The sequence below is a fragment of the Jaculus jaculus genome, chromosome 5 (assembly GCF_020740685.1).
Source record: "Jaculus jaculus isolate mJacJac1 chromosome 5, mJacJac1.mat.Y.cur, whole genome shotgun sequence".
Taxonomy (NCBI): Eukaryota; Metazoa; Chordata; class Mammalia; order Rodentia; family Dipodidae; genus Jaculus; species Jaculus jaculus.
Window position 1 is genome coordinate 99,415,716 of NC_059106.1, and position 20,040 is coordinate 99,435,755.

The window sequence follows — 20,040 nt, forward strand, 5'->3', positions numbered from 1 at the left end:
GCATGTGCTCTGATTATAGGTGTGTGCCACCACATCCGGCCAATCTTTGTGTTTAGACCATTGATAGTTGAAGTGATTATTGTGTTTTTATTGGTGTATGTGAATGTATGCGTGCCCACATATGCACATTCATGTGTGCAGGTGCCTGTGTGTGCACAGGTCCATTTGGAGGCCAGAGAACAACCTTTGGTGTCATTCTTCAGGAACATCCACCCCGCCTTTTCACAGACAGGGGCTCTCAGTTAGCCCTGAACTCACCAAATAGGCGAACCTGGCTGGCCAGCAAGGCCCAGGTATCCACCTCCCCAGCACAGAGGTAACACAGTATGTGCCACTGTGCTGAGCTCTTTTTAAACATGAATTCCAGTTCACATTCGGGTTCTTAGGCAAGACAAGCACTTAAACAATCAACATACCTCTTCCACACCAAGATTGATATTTACATAATTTACTTATTATTTACCATATTTGTTACTATTTTTTAGTAATTTCCTTTGTTCTTTATTCTTCTATGTCTTCCTTTTTTCCTACTTAAAAAATAAATGTACATTATGTATTTGCCAAGAGAGAGAGAGAGAAAGAAAGAAAAATGGGTGTGCCGGAGCCTCTTGGCTACAGCAAATATACTCCAGAAGCATGCCAGACACTGGAGTCATACCCTTGATTTTTAAATACTAATTACATGGTAAGGCGCCACTCTTAGTGACCCGTGAGTGCATTAACACTCACTCAGCGCTGCTGGCCTGTTCCAGCACTCGCCATGCTCTCAGGGCCACCATTCTACTCTTAACTTCTGAGGAAACCTTTCCAAGATTTCACTTGTGAGTGGGTTCTTGTGACATATTTGTCTTCCAGTGTTTGGTTTATTTCCTTCACCTCCATGATCTCTAGTTAATTCAAGAAATGATAGGATTTCTTGTTCTATGGCTGCATCATGTTGCATTATGTTTCTGTGTCTCCTCATCAACTGATGGACACCTAAAAGCTGTTTCTACTTGTGAGGTATTGTGAGTCATGCTGCACTGAGCATGAGAATGCCAGGGTCTCTTCTGCATTCTGACTTGATTTCCTTGGAATGTGTACCATGGAGTGGTAGAGAATACCCACAATAGTATTTCTATATTAAATTTCTTAAGGAGCTTTCCTGATGGTTGCACTAACTTTTATCCCAACCAGCATTATGCAAGGGCTCCCTTCTTGGCTCATCCTTACAAACCAATGTTATCTTTAGTCTCTGGATAATAGCTATTTAACTGGGGTCAGGTAATGCTTCATTGTGATTTTGATCTGCCTTTTTCTAATGATTGATGGTGTTGAGTGTTTTGATGTCTGTTTGCCAAGTTGTGATTTGACTCATGCACCCTTACTGGGCCTTGCTGCCATGTGCCAGATGCATAGCAGGCCTTTGATGTTTATGTAGTCAGTATACTACAGTATAGTCACAATTTGATTTAAAAAAAACAGGGTTTCAGTGTTTCCCTATTGAAAATATTTAGGATTCAAAAACATTAATACCTAAGAATTGCCACATAACTAGCAAGCTGAGTAGGGTCACAGGTTGGAAGGAAATGGGAATAGGCATCCCCATACTCTAGATTCCAAAATATAATAGAGAAATTAGAGTTCCTCCTTTAAAATCGTTTGTAGAAATTTCTTCCTAGACATGAGCTCAGAAAACCAGGCCAGGCTAAGTGATCTTTTCTGTTATATATTCCAACAATGTCAACAGTTTAGAGAGAAACTATGATGTTAATCAAAGAAAGTGCATATTTGTTAGTTTGTTTTGATATGGACTTGTGGAATTTTGTTATCTGTTTTCATACAAAAGAGGGCATACATCCTTTTAAGAACTGCTTTACTGAAAAGCTAATGTGTACATGACTTTCAGGTTCTGAATCAATAAGCCAAATACTGCTGATGAAAATAGATTACCACTGTTTTAAAATTTAGGATAGTATAGCAAAACTTTTCTTGTTGGCAAAGCAGCTCCAACCTGTTTAAATTTCCCTTGCATAATCCCTCATTGTTACACTGTCCAACACATTAACTGCTGTCTACCTGTAGCCATTGAGCACTTAAAAGGGCTTAGTGTGAATCAAGATGCATGGTAAGTATAAAGCACGCTTGATTATTTTTTAATATTAAGTACATACTAAAGCAACATTTCTAATATTCCATAAATATATTATTAACATTCATTTAGCCATTTCTTGGTTCTTTTCTTAAAGTGGCTACCAGAAACGTTCAATTATGTTTATGGATGGCAGTGACTTTGTATTACAGTTGGATAGCATTGCTTCCTGCATTTACTCAGACAGTGTAGAATATATCAGCTCAAATACCACACATTGTCTAATTGATATCATAGAACACAGGCAGACCTTGGGCCAATGCTGTCTTTGCCTAGGAGCTCTTCCTGCTGTGCAACCTATGCTCTGCGCGGTTTAGAGCCCTGGTACAATGTGTAGCTCATCAAAGGCAGGCTAGGACCAGTCAGCAATGAAAGGCCATTAAATGCAATAAAAAGAAGTGGGGAGCTACAATAGCATTTTGAAGCAAGGTATTAGGTATATGTCTTCCAAAGGGCCATTGATACTTGTGGGTGGGCTTAGTGGTAGACACAGTTCACTTACCTCACACGTGCAAGGCCCTGGTTTGCATCAAGAGAGCAAAGTGTGATGGAAAGACATTGCCTTTCTTGGTGCACAGAAGGAAAGTATGCTCCATCCATCTTATGGCCATCAGCCTCCTCTAAAGTGATAGTCTTTCTTTGTCACAGTAAGAAAGACCCACCTCCTTAAGCATTGATGCTTCTCCTCACTCAGGCTGTCTTGCAGCACTCTTGACCTGGGTCTATATTGTTCTGACACTGTGACCTCCTGTTCTTCTCATCCCTTGTCTTTCACTGAATCCAGAGTTCTTTGAGGGAAGGGCGCCACCCCCTCCGTGTGTGTCTCCCTCCCTCCCTCTGTCTCTCACACGCACCCTTACAACAGGCCACTGGCTATGCAAATTTGTCAGCAGTATGCTGTGGACAGTCTTTGTTCTCTCTCACCCCCACCTCCCCCACAGGCTTTCAGTAGGGACCCACGGAGAGTACATCTGTAGGGGTGGGAATGAAGTTACCATGTCTTTCTGAGACTATTAGTCTGGCACCTTTTTGGTCTGCCGTGTCCTGCAGCAACAAGCGAATCCCTTTGGAGGAAAAGACTTCCATCTTCAGGACTTTAAGCTATTGAAAAGGATGACCCACAGATTTAAATAGGATAAAATACATGACAATATTTTCAAACAGGTTTTAAGATATGGTAAGATTGACCAGTAGAAATTCTAAAGACAAAAATGTTCTAAGTATTTTGTACTAGAGATATGTGCTTTTTTCCCATTAGAACTGGTCAGTAGACATCTATACATTGTTCTGTTGCTGTTTTGGTTTTTTCCACATGTGGCTGTCACCACTGGGGAGATGATAATTAATGTTTAATGTTTCAATTTGATTTTTACATTGATTTCATTGTTCCTTGTTTCTTTCTAAATAACAGTACTAGATAACAGAACAGGAATCACTATTCCTCACCGATGTGTGCTATTCCAGGCACCGGTAATGCTAGGTATGGTGATGCACGCTTTTAATCCCAGTACGTGGGAGGCAGAGGTAAGAGTATTGCTGTGAGTTTGAGGCCAGCCAACACCACATGCACTTGCCCAACATCCCACATCCAGGAAGTGGTGCAGTCCAGACTGTCCCATCTGGCTGTAGGTTTGTGCTGTGTCCCCTTGCCTGTCAAATGTGCGATACACACATCGAATATACTTGGAAGACTTCCCTTTCCAGCATCTATGGACAGAGCTATTCTGGCTCACTCGGAGGACCGTAAGCTTCCTGAAGGGAGAGAGTGTGGCTTTTTCCCTTTCTGCAGCTCTTGGTGTCAAGCTGTTTGTGTCCTCATGGAAAACATCAAGACACCATAGCAGCCAGGTTGGCAGTGCCTGTGATGCTTTTGTTTAGGCCTGAGACTAGGCTCTGTGTTCTAAGACCTGCTTTGTTCACTTTTTCTTTTTTCAGAAAGTCCAACCGTCATGCTGTCTGCTGGCAGCTTTTCCTCCCCTTATGAGCACCTCAGCCAGCCTGAGACCAAGCGCATGGTGGAGCATTACACAGCCTATCTCAGTGATAACACCCGCCTTATTGCTAACCCGGGACTCAAAGTGAGTACTAGCCATGTCCTATTTCTGGGGTCCATTTCACAGGCCCAAGATCTGTATCTAGGCCTCTCAGTGTGTGCCCAGAGGAGGCTGGGTGGCTGTGACCTTTTCAATGGATTAAGAAGCCTGTGGGCCACACGAAGAATATTTCAGGCCCCAGATACTCTGGGGCTTTCCTAGGTACAGAGGTGTGTGATTAAAATACCAAAGAAGCTTTCCCACTCCATTTTTCCCAGAAGAAGTACTCACTCCATGGTCTCTTGAACCAAATATGACATGCAGCAAAGATTTGGAGAGAGAGGGGCCTGAGGAGTCACACACACCCTGCCTGGATTTGTGAGCTTTTGTTTTCTCCAAGTTTGGCTGGATCCCTCTGCTGTGGAAAGATTATAAGAAGTAATTGGGCTTGGCGTCTCTGTGAGAGAGCCTCAGGGAGCCCTGCCCATGGCCCACACTCTTTTCATGTGAGTTTTAAAGGGGCCTTGCAATGTCTTCCTTTGTTTCCTAGTTCTCTGTCAGAAATGAAGTAATGGCGACCAGCCACGTCACAGATGAATGGATGACACAAATGGAAATGAGCAGCCTGAACACATACATTGTCCGCCGTTACATAGCAACACCCAATGGTGTCCTCCGAATCTATCCTGGCTCCCTCATGGACAAAGCATTTGATCCTACTAGGAGACAGTGGTAAGTTATATAAGGGGACCTCCATGTCATACTCACCCCTCAGTCCTGGAAAGACTTAAGTATATACAGTAAAGCAACTTTGGAAATCCATGAATTGATCCCACTAGGAGACAGTGGTGAATGTGAGAGGGCCTCCAGTATCATTGCCCCACCCCAGTCCTAGAAAGACATGATAAGTACATACAGTAAAGCAACTTTGGGAAATCTATGAAAAAAAGATCTAGGGGCCGGGGTCTGAGTACAATTTTAATGTGATAGATACCAGATTTAGCTGTGTATAGTGGTGCACGCCTTTCGTCCCAGCACTCGGGAGGCAGAGGTAGGAGGATCGCCATGAGTTTGAGGCCATCCTCATAGTGAAATAGTGAATTCCGGGTCAGCATGGGCTAGAGTAAGACTCTACCTTGGAAACCACCACCAACCCCCCCCCCCCAGAAAAAAAATGTGGACTTTATGTACTGATTGTGTCTGTCTCTTTATAGAAGTTTTGGCCATTTCAATACCTAGAGACTTACTTGATTCCTATCTTGTGCACAATGGGTCATCTTAAGTATAATATGGAAATGGGGTTATGGCATCAAATTACTACTCAGGTGTAACCTATAGAAAATGAACACCAAGTCAGAAATATTTTACTTCTGGACTTTATTTTCACTCTGATTTTTCAAACCAAAGCTAGCCAGTGTTTCAGCAAGGAGGCATGGTAGGCATGAGAACAGGGTTTTTCATCCAGTGCTGGGTGCATGATACATGTTCTTTGCCCTCAGGAATCCTGGATGCTGCTTCTTGTGCATTTGTTTATACTTCATTCATTAACCCTAGCTTCCTAACTGTCTGTCCTGGTAGATCTTAGGAATAGTTTGGCTGTAGACTGAGTTCAGTATATATTAGAACAGGGATTTCAGCTTTGCCAACCCCTTTATGTTCCGTCAGACCTAAAAAGAATCCAGGCTCTGTGTGTAGTTCAGTGCAGAAAACTTGCCTAGCATGGGCAAGCCATGGACCCTACATATTAGCACAGTATATAGTAAGTATTTTAAGCATATTTTATTTATTTATTTTGTGTGTCTATGTTATGGATACATGTGCCATGGCGTGTGTTGGGGTCACAGGAGGTGTCTGTGCTCCACTTTCCTTAAGACAGGATCTCTTGCTACTGCAGATAAACATCAGACTAGCTGGCCCAGGAACTTTGGATTCTCCTGACTCTTGTCTCCCATTGTTGTATGGCACTGGGATCCCAAATGCAAGTGCCAGTTTGCATCAGTCTTTAAGTGGGTGCTAAAGAATTAACCCCAAGTTTTGGCGGGCTTTGAAAGCAAGTACCTTTAGTTGTAGAGCCATCCATCCCTACACCTGATAACAAGTATTTTTATATTACAAGTTCACTGTCCTTTGAAACTGACCAAGTAGTTTCTGCTTAAAATAACATGACATTCTTTGGCCTTCATTAGGTATCTCCATGCAGTATCTAACCCCGGGTTGATTTCCTTGACTGGCCCTTATCTAGACGTTGGAGGAGCTGGCTACGTAGTGACCATCAGTCACACAATTCATTCATCCAGGTATATTTTTATTAATTTTAGTCATGTCTTAAATCCATCAAGTATATTATAAAATTTTGAGTAGAACAGGGAACTTCAAAGGCTTAGAGAAGCGTGGATTCAGTAGTGAGGCAAGCCCTTTCAATGTCTTCAGCCATGTCACCTTGGATTCCCTGACTTTTCTCTGACATCTGGAAGATGGAGAATTCCTACCTCATTAATTAGCGTGTGAATTGAATCAGTGAAAGACTCTTAGCCCTGTTTTTGGCAGCCCATGGTGTTTATGAGAAAGAAAAGAAAGATGTTGGAGTCCGTAGAGGTGTCTACAGAAATGTGAATGTTAAATTGATAAGAAATACCAACAGGAGCATAATAGCTTTCATTGTCTGAATTGCTTTGTTTTCAAGCAAATGCAAATTTTTAATGAGGAAAGCAGTAGCAGGGCATTAGACTTTTTACCTCTTGTATTTGAATCTAGCTCTTGGATTATATGAGTTGTTGGTTTGGTTAGGTTTTCTATTGTTTTTCATTTTGTGTCCTTAAAATTGTCTCTTAAGAGCTGGAGAGATGGCTTAGTGGTTAAGCGCTTGCCTGTGAAGCCTAAGGACCCCGGTTCGAGGCTCGGTTCCCCAGGTCCCACGTTAGCCAGATGCACAAGGGGGCGCACGTGTCTGGAGTTCGTTTGCAGCAGCTGGAAGCCCTGGGCCCATTCTCTCTCTTTCCCTCTCTCTGTCTGTTACTCTCAAATAAATAAATAAATAATTTTTTTTTTTAATTGTCTCTTAAAATAGAGGGCTGGAGAGATGGCTTAGCAGTTAAGGTGCTTGCTTGCAGAGCCTAAGGATCCATGTTTGACTCTCCAGGTCCCACATAAGGTAGATGCACAAGTTTTCAAGGTTGCACATGCGCACAAGATGGCACACACATCTGGAGTGGCTGGAGGCCCTGGCACACCAATTCTCTCTGGCACTCTTGCTTGTTCATATTTAAAAAAAAAAAAAAAAAAAAGAACCAGTCTGTAAGGCTTGCCTCAAAAAACATAGTGTTTTTGAAAATTCATTTTCCTTGACCTCTTGAGCCACTGTACGCAAAGTAAAGATAATTGTGCCCCTGTCAAGTTGATTCCATGAGAATTCAAGATGATGTCTTGAAAATGCTTAGAGCACAATTTGGCAATGTTATTTTCATTATCATGCTTTAAGTGCATGGCTCACCAGAAGAAGGAGTTGAAGCTAGTACTCAGCTTGTCCTGAAGCACATGCACTTGCTCCTGGCTTTCAGATGTGGTTTGCAGAGCACTTAGGGAAGGGGCTTTCCAGTGAACCCTCACCAGTTCTTCCAGGCAATGCTGTTGCAGTTCTTCTTGTGCATTTGTACTGGCTGACAACTCACTGTTGCATCTTGCACTGCGATAGAGTTGCTGGAGATAAAACATGGTCATTAATTAAGGGAAGAGCACAGTTGGTTTCAGCAATGTAACTCATGCATGCATTATGATCAGCCTGGTCTCTATGCTTTGGAATGTAGATTTAGCTGGATTTTTCTAGGAAATTCTTTGTGAGTTGCTATGGTAACTGTGTACCTATCTGAAATAAAGGTAAAAATATGAATCTAGACTAAGATGGGCAATATACATGTTAATACTTCCATGTTGATTAATTCTGGGGCAGACCCAGCTATCCAGGGAGTTTAGAAATAAAATTACTAAAATAGCTATAGTATTGTAGGAAATTACCAGATTTGAGCACTGGTCTCAATCCCATAGGTCAAAGGTTATCAGATGGATTTCATTTAAGTCTTCTAATCATTCTGACCCTGATTTTTTTCATTCACAAAATACAACTGTGATTTCCCGCTGGCTTCTTAAAATAGGAAATAAATAATGTAAAATTGCTTGATTAATCTTAAAGCCTTACAGATCTGGCTAAACAGTTAAGACAGCTTACTTTTGGCCTTAGAAACCAGTTCTTCATGTACCCACTGGTTATGTACTATATGATGTTGGCCAAATACCTCACTATTCAAGCATTACCATTCTTCAGCTGTTAATCCCTCATAACATTACTATGAGAAATAAGATTTATGCCATTTTTCTTTTGATACTTTCTGGGTAAATTAAATAGGCAGGTAGATGATGATAAATGATGAGCTCTTTAAAAAAAAAATGGCCAAGCCCTGCTGGTTTCTTCTGAGAAACTTCTCCTCAGTTTACTGTATATTAATTGTGGAGCACCTCAACACTCCCTATAGCAGGTTTATGAAGGAGATACTTTTATTATATATATGTATATATATTTAGATGATAAAATCAAAGCTCAGAAAGGTCAAATAACATCCAGAAGCCACATAAATAGAATCAGCAGGCCTAGGGCTGACTTGACCTCATGCCTTCCAAAACTAGATGCCTGTGTTGTACTCCCCAACTTTCCCTCATGGGCCCTTCCTTTAAGAGGAGCCTTGTCAGACGGAGCAGGTACTAGCCTGTGAGCTAGAAGACTCATTCTTAAATGTGAGCTGTGCTCTGAGTAGTGTCCACCTTGATTTTGTGGGAAGAAAACTAGACTACGTTGGTCCTGAGGAATCGTGTATGACTTTATCTATTCAGCTGGCTGCTTTTCCTTGAAGCAAAATGAAGGAAGTAACTCAAGAGATTGTTCAGGAGCCTTTCCTAGAGGAAAGTAACTGGCCTCCAATCCCCCTTCTCATGCCTCTGCACCCATATTTTTTGCCAATGAGTTCAGCCACTGTGAATATGTTGGTGTCAAGACTGGCCGAGTTCCACAGCTGCTCATGGTCTCACTCAGAAAGCCGTCCCTTAGGTCCTATGTTTTCTCTTTTGCAATCTTCATGTTCATGAAGTTCAGTTCATGAGTTCAGTCACTTAGTGTATGCAGCATAGGAATTGGGGAGTGCGCAAGCATGGTTCTGAGAGTGTACACACATATACTCTACCTCTCATTCTTGTTGGTCTCTTTCACATGAAGTACACAGCTGTCTTCTGGGCACACTGTGGCTGTGATGGGCATCGACTTCACACTGAGATACTTCTACAAGGTTCTGATGGACCTGTTACCAGTGTGCAACCAAGATGGAGGCAACAAAATAAGGTAAGCCCTATAGGGACTATCTACTGCTAATGAAATTGACGTCAGATGCGGATGGTTGACTGGCAGCCACAGTTACCGTCTAGACAAGAGTGCAGTTCACGGCCTTGTTGTTCGATCAAGAAGGTGTTTTTGTTTTTCTCTCCTCTTCTCTAAGCTTCATGTTGGCTTATGATTGGAGCAGCACACAGGAAGAGAAGTAACACAGTACCCACAAGTCTAGTTTCCCTAGAAGTCAGAAATTAGAGGCTTCCTTGTGTTTGGGATGGGAAAGACCAGAGGGTACTTTCTCTGGTAGCGCTTTTGACGTTAACTTAGTCATTGAGCCAGTCTCTGTGAGATTTTAGCTGCTTAGGCTGCTTCTGTACATGTTCTCAAAAAATGGCTCCTGAAACTAAGAGATTTTTGCCTCCTGAATTTAAAAAAAAAAGTATCTGATCAAAGCAAGGGCATTCCCTTGATTTAATGCAGGCTGGTTGTTTTTTTTTCCCCTGATTTTTGTTTTTCAAGGTACCGTCTCACCCTAGTCCAGGCTGACCTGGAATACACTACATAGTCTCAGGGTGACCTTGATCTCACAGCAATCCATCCACCTACCTTTGCCTCCCAAGTGCTGGGATCAAAGGCATGTGCCACCACGCCTGGCCAGGTTGCTTTTTAAAATAACATCTTAGTTCATTCTCATGGTCAGTACTTCATGTCATTACCAACTTTCATATTGGCCCTTAGTGGTGACATATAGGGATCTTGGCAGACTGCTAGACTTATGCAGAAGAAACAAAAACAGAATATTATATAGCCTTCATTAAACCAGTTGTACTGTAATTACTTATAGCTAGAAATGTGTTTTTAAAATGTAAAAACATAGCTGGGTATGGTGGTACACACCTTTAATCCCAGCACTCGGGAGGCAGAGGTAGGAGGATTGCCGTGAGTTTGAGGTTACCCTTCGACTTATTCCAGGTCAACCTCAGCTAGAGTGAGACCCTATCTCAGGGGAAAAAAAAAATGTTTTTAAATACACTATGAATGTTACATTTTGTGTGTTTATTATTGAAAGAAGAAAATAATGTGGCTCCCTTAAAGTTTGTACCTGTAAATATTCGCATTTGCTTCCTTCCTCTGACAGAAAGAGCAAATGTGCTACTTCCATTATCCTTGCAGAAGATTTTTGAGTCACACAGACTAGGATTAGGTGGGCACATTCTGAATGAACTATGTAGGCGATCACAGAGAGATGTATAACTCTCACCTGAACCTGGATAAGGTGACCCATCACCTTGAGAATTAAGTGTCTTATCTGCCAGCCAGCATTCCTTCACATTTTTCCACACATGTGTTGAGAACCCGAGATAGATACGATTTGTTTCAAGGCCAGCGAGGGAAGTGTTCTTGGGAACATGCGGTAGAGAGTGTCATTTGTTTCCATTCAGGTGCTTTATAATGGAGGACAGGGGTTATCTGGTGGCACATCCAACTCTCATTGACCCCAAAGGACATGCACCTGTGGAGCAGCAGCACATCACCCACAAGGTATTTGTAGCAAAGAGAATGAGCTCAGTGCTCTAGCCGCCTGCAGCGCCTTAAGTGAAACTTGTCTTCTGTCATGTTTGCCTTGTCAGGAGCCCCTGGTAGCCAATGACATCCTGAACCACCCCAACTTCGTGAAGAAGAACTTGTGCAACAGCTTCAGTGACCGAACAGTCCAGAGGTTTTATAAGTTCAACACCAGTCTCGTGGTAAGTGGTACCTTTATCACGCTCATTTCATCCCTTCGTGGAGTATGAATAGAACAGTGGTTTGTAATGGTGTATGTCTGAGTCCTGCTCATGCCTGTTTCATTGCCTCAGAATTACAGAATCATGGTGAGGGGCTGGAGGCAGGACTTAGTACAACTCCCAGTCTGACAAGCAGTTATGGGATAGAAAGCCCCATCTAGAGAAGGAACATGTGAAATTCTCAAAGCTGGTATTCTGTTTGGGTTTTGTTTGATGACTCATACTACCTGCCTTTAAATTATCTGCTGGCTTAATCCCACATGGAAATACACATGGCCCCATGTGTTCTTCTCTTGTATTATTAAATGGGAACACTTATGAAATCATTCTCAAATCATTTTCTTATACCTTATAATAATCTATAACTCGAGATGCTGTAAAATTTACAATAGTCTTAGTTGGGAGAAAAAGAAAATGGGGAATGACAGACCTAACATCATTCACAAGAAGTTAGTTTTTAATTTAGCTAGTATTTATATATGCCATCCACTAAATATGTAATTAGCAATTAATGTCTTAAATGTACTAGGTTAACTTGACAATCCTAACTAACACATCAAAATGGAGGCTGAGGCCAGCCTGGGGCTATAGAGTGAGTTTCAGGTCAGCCTGGACTAGAGTGAGACCCTGACTCAAAGGAAAAAAAAAAGAAGGTGACTATGAAAATCAATTGTTCAGTGGAGAGAAAAGCTTTCAAAATGAGTGTAAGCAATAGAACAGTATCTCATTATTATCCCACTTAAACTGTCATTTTTGAGCAGTACTGCCCTTAAGCAGGAAACTGACAAACTTGGTAGGCCAGAGGGAGGCCAGTCAGGTTTTCATATGGAAAGTCTGACTCTTTCTGTGTATGTGGTATAATTGGTACCATGGCATCCAATGTCCTTTCTGGGGGGCAAGGTTAGAATCCTCAGGTAGATACTTTATAAGAAAGGCAATTTTAGTTATTAGGATAATTTATTTTATCTGGCTTTCCATGTTTCACTTGTTGGGCTTGCACAGCAAGCTCTTTGTCCCACTGGGACATCTTCCAAGACCCAGATAATCTCATAATGTCTGAACTTATCCCCCCAAATGAATTAGGAGCATTCCTAAATGGTGGACCAATGCATAATAAATCCATGCTTGTATTTTAGCAGTAGATGTTGTCCACTGGAAAACTCAAGTAGGCCTCAAGGAGTGCTCAGTACCATGTTCTCAGACTTTGGCTCTTTGTCACTATGTGTCTGTGTGTGTGAGAGAGAGAGAGAAATAAGTGACGTGGAAACAAGCATGGGCTTAAAGTTTGACTAAAGCTTATAACACATGCAGAAAAATGATTATAGACAACTTCATGACACAGCTTTTGGGTCTTTGGTTACAAACTCAGCAAGTCAAGAAACTTGTCATTGCACTTTCTCACTATAGATGGAAGAAACAGGACATTTAATTTAGCTTGTCTGTTTAAATATTCTAGAAGCAGGAAATGGCTTCTTAAAGTAGATCTGGTTTTTAAATAATATATTACTGTAGAAAGAGGTCTGTGGGCCAAAGCAAGGAACTGTGTCATTCATGGCTATAGGTAGGTTTGCCTTTGAGTACATGTTAAATAACACTTTACCCAAAGTTGTCTTTCATTGCTTCTTGAAGTCTTGCTTCTTATGATGCTATAGTGGGGGGCAGGATAGGTGTATGTACTCACATGTGTCAGGACCTCTTCCCGATGCAAATGAACTTCAGACTTAGGCACCATTTTTTATATCTGGCTTTACATAGATACTGGAGAATTGAACCTGGGCCATCAGGCTTTGTAAGCAGCACCTTTAACTGCTGGCTATCTCCCCAGCCATTTCGGGATTTTGTTTTGTTTTGTTTTGTTTTAATTATAAACTGAGCTATGGGGCTAAAAAGATAGCTCGATCAGCAAAGTGCTTGTGCAAGCTTGAAGACCTGAGTTCAGTTTCCAGAAAGAATACCCTTTAAAAGGCAGGGGCAGTGGTGCATGCTTATAATCCCTTAGGAGGCAAGATAGGTGAATTCCCCATGGCTTGCTGGCCAGCCAGTCTAGCCTACTTGGTGAATTTCAGGCCAATGAGAGACCCTATCTCACAAAAGGTAGATGCCACCTGAAGAATAGCACTGAAGATAGTCCTGGCCTCCACGTACACATTTGCACATGCACCTGTGCACACATGAACACACACAAAATAAGCTAATTACAGAATGGAATTAGCTATACAAATGTATATTTGGGTAAGCATATATATTTATATACATACATACACACACATACACACACACACACACACACATAGAGAGAGATAGAGAGAGAGAGAGAGAGAGAGAAAGAGAGATAGCTATAGATATATATGCCAACAGTAAATGGGAAGTATCTCTGACTGATAATTATAAGTATTTTCCATGGCTTTTTTTCTTAACATTTATTTATTTGAGAGAGAGAGAGAAATGGCATGCCAGGGCCTCTAGCCATTGCAGACAAACTACAGGTGCATGCACCACCTTGTGCATCTGGCTTATGTGGGTACTTTGGAATTGAACCTGGGTCCTTAGGCTTTGCAGGCAAGTGCCTTAACCACTAAGCCATCTTTCCAGTCTTTTTCCCAGTATTTTTTAAAATAAGCAATGCTTTGTGGACCACATTTTGCCTACAGTCATTGTATGCTTTTGTATCAGAAGCAAAGTTTTCTCTTAAGCTGTTTTAAGCAGCTTGGTTTAAAAGCTGTTTTCACCAAGGTGGGGCTGAGTCTTTATATCAGTGCTAGTGACCCTTGACTCTTTCCGTAGGGGGACTTGACAAACCTCGTGCATGGCAGCCACTGTTCTAAGTACCGCCTGGCCAGGATCCCAGGAACCAATGCATTTGTCGGAATTGTCAATGAGACCTGTGACTCTCTTGCCTTCTGTGCTTGTAGCATGGTGGACCGGCTCTGTCTCAACTGTCATCGGTAAGGATATAATGGGTTGATCCTACATGACACTGTTGAATATTTTAGCCAATGACAAGCATTTTAAACAGAGCTGATGTGTATCCTGAGGAAGGGAAGGCCCAGTTACAGAAGACTTTAGAGATGTTACTCATATATCTCTGTCCTCGGGGCATTGGATTATGAGGTAACCATGAATCTTTGGAGTCCAGGGGCAGAATGAATGTTGTGGTTTGAATGTAAATATATGTCTGCCATAGACTCAGTTTTTTGTTGTTGTTGTTGTTGTTTTTAATGAGAGGGAGAGAGAAATAGAGAATATTGGTGTGCCAGGGACTCCAGCCACTGTAATCATACTCCAGATGCGTGCGCTACCTTGTGCATATGTGCAACCTTGTTTGCTTGTGTTACCTTTGTGCATCTGGCTTACATGGGATCTGAAGAGTTGAACATGGGTCCTTAGGCTGTGCAGGTAAGCACCTTAATCACTAAGTCATCTCTCCAGCCCATAGACTCAAGTGTGTGTGTGTGTGTGTGTGTATACATACATATATACATACACACACACATATGCATATATATATTTGAGAGAGAATGGTACACCAGGGCCTCCAGTCACTGTAAACAAACTCCAGATGCATATGCCCCTTGTGCATCTGGCTTATGTGGGTCCTGGAGAGTCAGACCAGAATCCTTTCGCTTTGCATACAAACGCCTTAACCACAAAGCCATCTCTCCAGTCCATTGACTCAAGTATTTTTTTGGTTTTTTGTTTATTTTTATTTATTTATTTGACAGCAACAAACAGAGAGAGAGAATGGGCGCACCAGGGCCTCCAGCCACTGCACACAAACTCCAGACGCGTGCGCCCCCTTGTGCATCTGGCTAACGTGGGTCCTGGAGAATCGAGCCTCGAACCGGGGTCCTTGGGCTTCACAGGCAAGCGCTTAACCGCTAAGCCATCTCTCCAGCCCATCTCAGATATTTTTGATTAAGCTTCCTCAGCAGGCCGAGTCGTGCTGAAAGAGAGTGTGTCACTGGGGTCTTGAGTCCAGCCCTATTAGAGGTATAGAGAGCAGCTTGAGTTCTGGCTGTTTGCACTTGCTGATGCTAGTAGTTGTCTCTGCAATGGATGTGGAGGGAGCCAGCTTCTTCCACCCTGACGGAACTTCCCCTGGATCTGTAAGCCTGAAATAAACCCTTTCCTCCTATAAGCAGCTTCTGGTTGGGTGTTTGTCTCAGCTAAGGAAAGGTAGCTGCAACAAAGGCCAACTGCAATTTAAACCTTTGGTCATAACTTCACTTTCTACAGTTATTTGTAACTAATAAAAAGGCTTTTTAATTTGAAGTCCCTAGTTCATATATAATATACTGTTGATATCTAGTTCTGCCCAGTAACTATCTCTTTGCTTTCAGAATGGAACAAAATGAATGTGAATGTCCTTGTGAGTGCCCCCTAGAGGTCAATGAGTGTACTGGCAACCTCACCAATGCAGAGAACAGGTGAGTGAGTGTGTGTGTGTGTTTGTGTATCTGTCTGACTGAAAGGCCCTGGTACGCCCATTTTCTCTCTCTCTCTCCCTCCCTCCCTCTCTCCCTCACCCCATCTCTTTCTTTCTCCTTTCAAAAATAAATTTAAAATCATATGAAAGTGGCTCGAAAGATGGCTTAGCACTTAAAGGAACTGACTTGTGTTCATTTTCCCAGCATTCACATAAAGCTAGACATAAAGTGATGCATGCATCTGGAGTTCACTTGCAGCCGCAAGAGACCCCGGTGTTTGTGTCTCACACACACGTGCTGATAAATATTTTTTTAAATCATACCAGATACATGCCTGGTATGTGACAGGTATGTTATGCACATTGTGTCACTTTTAAATCAGTGATAACCTGTGATAAATATGTAGATACTGTTCACATGTGTGCATACATGATACAGTTCTAGTTATTTATATTAGTGATAAATCAATTATGAAATATCCCTTTCCTAGAACTTAAAGGAAAGAGTGTGGGTTGTATGTGTATGCCAATACAGTGTACTTTTTTTAGACATAGAAGAAAAATCTAAAAAGACCCTCATCAAATTAACAGTGAGGGATGAAGAGATGGCTCAGTGGTTAAAGGTACTTGCTTGCAAAACCTGACAGCATGGGTTCAATTCCCCAAAACCTAAATAAATCCAGATACACAAAGTGGTACCTGAGTTTGGAGTTCATTTGCAGTGCAGAAGGCTCTGGTGTGCCCATCTCACACTCTCTCTTGTGCGCGCGTGCTCGCGCTCTGTGTCTCTCTCCCTCCCTCCCCCCCACCCTCTCTCTCTCTCATATAAACAAATTGTTAATATCTGTTACCTCAGAAAAGTAAAATTGAGAATTATAAACACAGGAGGTTGAATACACTTTTGATTTTATGCATCCTTGTTAATGTTGAGTATTTATGATTACATTTACATGTAAGCATATATTATTTATATTGTATATAAATAAACAAATTGAAGGATAGAATTGTTAAATGATTGACCCAACATGGCAATAAATGGCAAATCAAGATTCAAACTCAATTTGTCTAACCTTAATTTAGAATGTGGGTGGTGCTGGTCTCAACTTCCAGACTTGCTTTCTGCATAGAAATCCAAGCTGTGAGGTCCACCAGGAGCCAGTGACATACACAGCTATCGATCCCAGCCTGCAGGATGCCTTGCACCAGTGTGTTAACAGCAGGTGCAGCCAGAGGATGGAAAGTGGGTAAGACACCTAGCAGAGAACAGTGGCCAGGAGCCTCACTGAGCTGTTTGAGCTGATATGTATACCCTCATTCATGATGCTTTAAATATATATCAGCTTTTCATTATCTGACACCAAGCCTTCTGTCCTCCAGCTTAAGTGTTTTCATTTCTAACTTGTTACAGCCGCCTGACATTTGTACCATAGGTAAGGGCCTCCACTGTGAGTGGAAAGGTTTTGTTGAAATTAGCAAACTGAGAGATATGTAGCAAAGGAGGGGATCTCCTGAGATTCAGAAACAAGACCCAGGCAGCAGGGCTCTGGAGGTTATTTCCAAACTTTTTCATGTTCCTGTTTTAGCAAACAAACCTGCTTCATAGCAGTTTTGAGAGCCCCACAATCTCTCCCCACTTCCCACTCAGGTGTTTTGGACTAGATATCTTGGGAGCAGTGGCTGTGGCTGACTAGGGGTAATGAGTTTGTCCTAGTTGCCAATTGACTAGGCAGGGGACAGGCAGCTCAGCTTTTGGTCTGTGCTTTAGCAGAGGAATGGTCTGCCATCATACCTATTGGTTTGGGATGTCCTGTGTTAGCACCACACCAATTAAGCTCAGGGTTATTTCCACCATTGTACTCGCTTAAGAAAGCCATTATGAGCCGGGAGGATTGCCATGAGTTCAAGGCCGCCCTGAGATGACAGGGTTAATTCCAGGTCAGCCTGGACCAGAGTGAGACCCTACCTCGAAAAACCAAAAAAAAAAAAAAAAAAAAGCCATTATGCATGTAATATTTTAAAGGCTGTCAGAAATTGGCAGTTAGGAAACCTGTTTTTACTGGTCCGGTACTTGCTAAGTGTATTTAGTTATTACTTCCTTCCTTTTTATAGTGACCACACACATCGGGGAATGTTAGGCCCAAACATAGCGAACCTTGAAGCCATTTCCATTTGGTCTTTTAAGATGAATGTGAACCACTCTGCTGCTAATCCACGCAGTGTGGGAGGCTGTAATGTAATGCACAGAGAGCAGTTGTGTTGCCCTCATTTCCAGTGTCAGTGGGCATACAGCAGGTATCCCCAGGCAAAAGATTGCTTTCCCCATTGTGCAAAAAAAAAAAAAAAGAAGAACCTACGGGGCAGTTGTTCCTAGCACTGTTGAGTACTAGCTCTGAGAGTGGTCTGATGCCCAGGCTTGCCTGTTCTCCCCCCACACTGCTGTCTGGAACATGAAGCATTGTCTGTCTGGCAGGGACTGTTTCGGTGTGCTGGACTGTGAATGGTGTGTGGTGGACAGTGATGGAAAGACTCACCTGGACAAATCCTACTGTGCACCCCAGAAGGAATGCTTTGGGGGAATTGTGGGAGCCAAAAGTCCCTACGTTGATGACTTGGGAGCAATAGGTACGTTTATTGGGATCCAAACAATAATTTGATTCTTGTATGCAATTTTCCTGCCTATATACTGGGACAGAAGCTTAAAAATCACCCTCTGCCCAGCTTCCCTGATTCTTTTGCCAATAGTCACTGACTACCAAACTGAGGCAGATAAGTACCTTCAGAGCTAGCTGAATACTCTGTGCAGAGACAGTGAGCAGCCAATTGTCCTGCCAAATTCTGCAAGGCTGGAATTCATTCCCATAAAACCTGCTGTGAGAAACTCAGGACTGATTGTATGTGGCCGAATGCTGGATTGTGTCTGAATGTGGGTCCCAGCTGTCGGAAGCACAGAGCCAGTGATGTAGAGAGAGACCACTGCACATCTCCTGTGTGCTGCAGCCTTCCTCTCTCCCCTGTCCATGCAGCCTTTGCAAGGCAGGAGTTGTATAACTATGCATCATTATTTAGGACCGCAGGATCAGCAGATGCCATCATGCTTCCTACAGAAGCTTAGGAAGGGGAACAGAGGCACCATATGACAACAGCCCTAGGATCACACCCCAAGTCCTTGAAAATACTGCCAAAGAGACTATACTTCTCATTAGATTTTTATTTTTTTAGTAGCTTCTAAAATTAGTGCCATGTCCTAATTCTTAACTGACTCAGGTAAGTCAAATATTTAAACTTTATTTAATATAGATGTTCCTCAACTTAGGTGTCTTTACAAATTTATAAGTTGAACAAATGAACATGAACTTGATGTATCTAGCCTCCCAAGCATTACTGCTGTGCTCACAGTGCACTGTGGTGTTGGCTCTTTGCCTGGGGCCCATGGCTGGTGGGGAGCTGTAGAATCTGCACTGCCCACCATTGAGAGAATGCCCCGCCGTGCATCACTAGCCCAATACAAGGTCCATGCCAGAGTCTGCCCAGTTTCTTCCTGTATTGCTTTTCAACCATCATAGAATTGAAAATCTAAGTTGAGTCAAGTTGGACATGGTGGTGCACACCTTTACTAATCCCAGCACTCAGGAGGCAGAGGTAGGAGGATTGCTGTGAGTTTGAGGCTACTCTGAGAATACATAGTGAATTCCAGGTCAGCCTTGGCTAAAGGGATACCTACTTTGAAAAACCAAAATATCAAAAGGAAAAGAAGAAGAAGAAAGAAAAAGAAAATCTAAATCAAATCATCATAACATATGGGCCATCTATATCTTGATTTATAGTATCTGCACATAATCTATATAGAAAAAGAAAAGCTCATGTGAAAGAGAATTTTCAGCTCTTGTGTTACTACCAAAGCAGGTGAGGGGATGGTTGATTCAAAGGTGCTCCAAAAAGTGACTTTCCTCTGCAGTTTTCCCAACTGAAAATGCAAAGCAAATGCAAATGTAAAGGGAGCCCATAGGCTCTGCAATCTTGTCTGCTCAGCATAGACTTCTTGTACTTCAAGTCCCCTATTTCAGATACTAGGTCACCTATTTCCTATAAAACTTCCATGGCCCTCACCTCTGTCCCAGGTGCTGCTTGCTCTTCTGAAAGCAGCCAGGCCGCAGTGCTCATCTGCTAACTGGGCAGCAGCCCTTCTGTTTGTGCCCTTGCCCTTGCCCTTGCCCTTGCCCTTGCCAACCAGCTCCCGAGAAGCCAGAATTCAATGAAGCCACCACTCATTCTCTACTCATCCACATTCTGGT

The 20,040-nt window shown here is 42.4% G+C and overlaps 1 protein-coding gene across 1 annotated transcript in view; it reads left to right on the forward strand.

The window, feature by feature from the left end:
- The window catches only part of Cachd1 (cache domain containing 1), a 258,103-nt gene that overhangs the window by 222,428 nt on the left and 15,635 nt on the right, over nt 1–20,040 (forward strand). The window contains exons 18-27 of the mRNA XM_045149156.1: nt 4,067–4,209; nt 4,715–4,896; nt 6,351–6,461; nt 9,425–9,547; nt 10,978–11,077; nt 11,167–11,283; nt 14,107–14,267; nt 15,663–15,749; nt 16,876–16,992; nt 18,219–18,370. Coding sequence (XP_045005091.1) covers nt 4,067–4,209; nt 4,715–4,896; nt 6,351–6,461; nt 9,425–9,547; nt 10,978–11,077; nt 11,167–11,283; nt 14,107–14,267; nt 15,663–15,749; nt 16,876–16,992; nt 18,219–18,370 — 1,293 coding nt within the window. The remainder of the gene's footprint in view (nt 1–4,066; nt 4,210–4,714; nt 4,897–6,350; nt 6,462–9,424; nt 9,548–10,977; nt 11,078–11,166; nt 11,284–14,106; nt 14,268–15,662; nt 15,750–16,875; nt 16,993–18,218; nt 18,371–20,040) is intronic.